This window comes from Vicia villosa, unplaced genomic scaffold (assembly GCF_029867415.1).
Source record: "Vicia villosa cultivar HV-30 ecotype Madison, WI unplaced genomic scaffold, Vvil1.0 ctg.002117F_1_1, whole genome shotgun sequence".
Lineage (NCBI taxonomy): Eukaryota > Viridiplantae > Streptophyta > Magnoliopsida > Fabales > Fabaceae > Vicia > Vicia villosa.
The window spans coordinates 92,369-97,242 of NW_026705845.1; the positions used below are offsets into that span (position 1 = coordinate 92,369).

Here is a 4,874-nt window from a genome sequence, read left to right on the forward strand (position 1 = left end):
TCAAGATGAGGCACACAATCTCTTTGGAGAACAGCGGATACACCTAGCCATCTGCAAATAACATACCATAAACCTGCAAAAATGGGACACTTAAAAGAAGAAAAGGTGAGAAATTGAGTCTATGTTAAAGAATGGTTTTAACTTCTACTCACTCCAATCCAAAAAAAAAAAAAAAAGCAGACTATATTTAACAACAAGGCCAATTCAAGTTGGCAAGAAACAAAAGAAATGCCTTTTTTTTATTAATTATTACTTCCTTTGTTACTTTTTAAATGTTATTTTTTTTAACGAATTTTTTTTTCTTTTTTAGTTATTGTTTTTAAAACTTATAGTAACATAGTAGTTGCATTTTTGTCAAAATTATGCATAAGTATTTATTACAAAGCGATAAAAAAAAGTCAATAAATTAATAAATAATTAAGGATATTATAGATAAAAATGAAAATTATTTTTTTAAAAACTATATATATATATATATATATATATATATATATATATATATATATATATATATATATATATATATATATATTAATTTATTGATATTTATAAGTCAAAAAATAATTTTTTTAATAAAAAAATTGTTGTATTTCTTTACTCAAAAAAAATTAGGCTTAAATACACTTTTGGTCCCCCTAGTTTAGACTTTTTAAACAAAGCGTCCCCCTATTACAAAACCAGCGAATCATATCCCCTAATTTATCATGGCTTTGAATTTACATGGTCACCATCCATTTTAGGTGATGTGTCATGTCTTTTAATGAGGTGGCAAAAATATGATGTATATATCCATGTCATCAGGTGAGATTATTTTATTAATAAATTGTTTATAATAATTTCCATAAAATCTGAAATGATTTTTTAATTAAATATAACTTAATTTTTTTCCTTTTATTGTTTGTAACGTTTCAGATATTCACTTTGCCCTAATCTCTATTTCCTTTCACGCCCTAATTTCAATTTTCTTCCATTCCACCCTTCGTTGCCTTCCACCATTTTCGTACTCATCCAAGTTCCAGAGGTTTCGTCCACAATCGCGTTGAAGTTCAAGTTCTTGTACAAGCCTAAGACCTCAAATGACGACTCCAGAACATGTGACAACAAGAAAGGAAAAGGTCAACTATTGTGTGAGGTATGTTTATTTGCTTGTCTGGTTCCTTTTTTCTATTTTCAGTGTTTTGTTGATTTGTTGGTGCTCCCACTGGTTATTTGTTTGTTATGCATTGTTTATGTGTTTTTGTGGTCCCGTGTGTTTGTTAGTGTTTGATTATGTCTGTTTCTATATTTTTGTCGAATCTTTATCAGGCCTCCTAAGACTAACAAGGTTAGATTGAGGATACACCATAGGGGACAACTAGTGGAGGAACCTGTTAAGTGGTATGTTAATGGCCAAGTTACTGAGATGAAATGGGGTTGGGATGTAGATTATATGTCATACATGGAGATACAAGGTATGATTAAGAGTGAGGATTATGCAAATATTAAGTGTCTATGGTATTGGAATCCTACATATAGTTTTGCTCGTGGTCTTAGACCATTGAACAATGATACAGATGTTCTGTAGTTTTCAAAAGATGTGGAAGGATATGAAGTAGTTGACTTATATGTGGAAATTCAATTGAAATTCCTGATATTGTTGATGAAAGTGAGTTAGATGCTAAAATTGAGGTTGATGATGATGTACAATGCACTGGTTTCAAATGTGCAAATAACATGAATGAGGATGTTGGGGCTGGAGCAGGTAATGAGGAAGAAAAATATTGATGAGGCTGATGGTGTTGGTGAAGGTGGTGAAGCCGAAGTAGGTAATGAGGAAGAAAACATTGAGGCGGATGGTGTTGGTGAGGGTGTTGAGTCTGGAGTAGCTAATGAGGCTGGAGTTGGTAATAAGGAAGATGACATTGATGAGGATTATGTGGCAACTGAGGGTAGTTATGAGGACAATGAGTTCCAATTTAGTGGAGAATCTGATGTGAGTGAGATGAATTGGACCAAGGTTCTTCCACAAGAGACATTGGGTGAGATTTCAAGCTGCGAGAAAGAGAAAGATCAGATTAAGGTCCGTGAAGATAGTGAGGACTCAGACCACTTATATACACCCCGAGGTCTGATGATGAGGATGAAGAGGGTCTGAAATTTCCTACTTATAAATCAAGTGAAGGGATGAAATTTCAACTAGGGATGATGTTTACTAATAAAGAAGTGATTAGGGATGCAGTCAAGGACTATGGTATGGAAAACCAACAGAATGTCTACATCAAGAAAAATGATTCCAAAAGGAAGGTGAAACAAAGGTCGAGCGGCGCCAATAAGGAGCGAGACGCGCCATCCCTTCTGACTTGGGTTCGCGCCGCGCCAATATGTGCCGAGGCGCGATAGTTGCGTTACAAGGATAAATTGTTATAAATAGAAGCCCTAATCCTCATAAGAAGGGAGACTTTGGTGAACGAATTTCAGAGAGCAATCATATTCTAGAGCAGAAAACAACTTCCGACGGAGAATTCAACATCAATTGAAGACATTCCCTTGATGAAGATGAATCCTTCCATGAAATCTTGTGTGTTCTTCATGACTATGGAGAGCTAAACCCCATTGTGTTGAGTTTAAGGTAGTAGTTAACCTATGAAGATGCAATTACTTTGATTAATTCCTGTGAACAATTGTTTAAGCTTTATTATCAATGAAAAACCTTGCTTTTATTTTATATCATTGTTGAACTATCAATCGAGAGATAGGGTTTATACTTTTGCCCTAGGTTTTTACATTGACTTGTTGATTAATACTCAGAGATGAGATTTTGAAGAAGTTTTCATAAATCATCGTGGTTAATTCCCTTTATCTTTATAGTTATTCTGAGAGATCGAATATCATACCGGTAGAGGTGGTTCTAGATTGATCATTAGACATAATATCAGTTTTGAGGATGAATGAAGATAATAACTTAAATAATGTTCACTCGTGGATTAATTGATTATTGTATGTGAATAGGTTGATGAACCCTAGAACTCAACATATTTATTCACCATTGTTATTCGTCTTTAATCTTTTTATCAGTCAATTATTATTCTATTATATGCAATTTGAGAACAAACAATCAAAACCACTACTTTTCGCTAACTCATTATAATCCAACTATAGAACGGCAGCAATATTACTCAGTCTCTGTGGATACGATATATTAGAAAATATTTACCCAAAATACTTTCAACAAGTAATAATCAAATTTTTCCAATAGCTTATACTATAGTAGAAGTTGAGACAAAGGATTCATGGCAATGGTTTTTGGACCTTCTTCTGCATGATCTAGAAGGTTACAATCATAGGTCATATTCCTTTATATCAGATCAATAAAAGGTAACATCTAATATCTAACACTTTCTGTTTTCATTTCATTTGTATACATTTTATGAATGCTATTTTCATTTGTTTATTTCACAGGGACTTGTTCCAGCTGTTCAAGCCATTAGTGACAATATGGAGTGTAGATTGTGTGTTAAGCATTTGTATGGCAACTGGAAGAAGAGACACTCAGGACTTGAACTCAAAGAAGTATTGTGGGCTGCTGCTAGAGCAACAACAATTCCTGCTTGGGAAAAGGCAGTGCTGAAAATGAAGACAATGAAAGAGGATGCATGGAAGGACATGGTGGATATACCTGCTAGCCATTGGAGCAGATCACATTTCAACACCTATACCAAATGTGATTTACAGGTAAACAATATGTGTGAAGCATTCAATAGGGCTATTTTAGAGCATAGAGAGAAACCCATTATCACATTATTGGAGGGCATCAAACAATACATCACTAAGAGGATTGCAAATCAGAAGGAGTTGCTTCAGGGGTACACAGGTTCAATATGTCCTAAAATTCAACTGGTCATTGAGAAGCATAAGCAGCAAGCACAAGGGTGGAGTTCTACTTGGCATGGTGATGATGACATTTCCATATTTGGTGTCACTAATGGCAATGATACCTACTGTGTTGATCTTAAGAAGGAAACTTGCTCATGTAGGAAGTGGCAACTGACTGGTATACCTTGTAGCCATGTGATTGCATGCATTTGGAACATCAAGAAAAAGCCAGAGGAGTATGTTGCTTCATGTTATAGGTATGATTATTTATTAAGGGTGTAATTGTTTATTATTTTTTGTATGGCATACAATTGATTACTGTTATGATTGAAACAGAAAATCAACTTTTATGGAGACTTATTCCCACATTGTGTATCCAACCAATGGACTACAGTTGTGGCCTGTGGATGATCAGAATCAAGTTGAACCCCCAGTTATGAGAAAAGCAATAGGAAGGCCCAAAAAACAAAGGAACAAAACAAATGATGAACCAAGGAATCCCCACATTTTGCCAAGGAGGTTTTCCACTGTTACATCTCCAAAGTGTGGTGCTATGGGACATAATAAAAGGAGCTGTAAGGGTAAGAGTGATGCAGATAGGGCAATTCCAAAGGGTGGCAACAAACCAAAGAAGGCTGCTAAGGCTAAGAAGGTGAAGACTAAGGAGAAGCAAATAGAAATTGGTCAAGGATCACAAGCTCCTCAACCCACTCAGGAGTAGTTATTTAGGTGTTATTTAGGTGTTATTTTGGTGTTATTTTGGTGTAACGTATTGCAAGAACAATGTTAAGTTACTGATGGTTGTATTACATATTAGAACAATGTTAATGTAATGGATGTTGTAAGGTATTATTCTAACAATGTTAATGCATTTAAGGTGTTATTTTGGATTCATTATTCTGTCAAATTTAAGGCATATAAATTTGTGTCAAATATTTTGTGTCAAAATTACAGGTACAAAATAAGTCATATATTGACTTCATTATTGTGTCAAATATTTGTGTCAAAATTGCAGGTACCTA

The 4,874-nt window shown here is 34.3% G+C and overlaps 1 protein-coding gene across 1 annotated transcript; it reads left to right on the plus strand.

Moving 5' to 3' along the window:
• The first annotated feature begins 1,717 nt into the window (after window positions 1-1,717).
• On the plus strand, window positions 1,718-4,573 carry LOC131637941 (uncharacterized). Its single transcript, XM_058908508.1, has 3 exons — window positions 1,718-2,059; window positions 3,439-4,109; window positions 4,189-4,573. The coding sequence occupies exons 1-3, from the start codon at window positions 1,718-1,720 to the stop codon at window positions 4,571-4,573; spliced, it is 1,398 nt and encodes a 465-aa protein (XP_058764491.1).
• The last annotated feature ends 301 nt before the right edge of the window (window positions 4,574-4,874 follow it).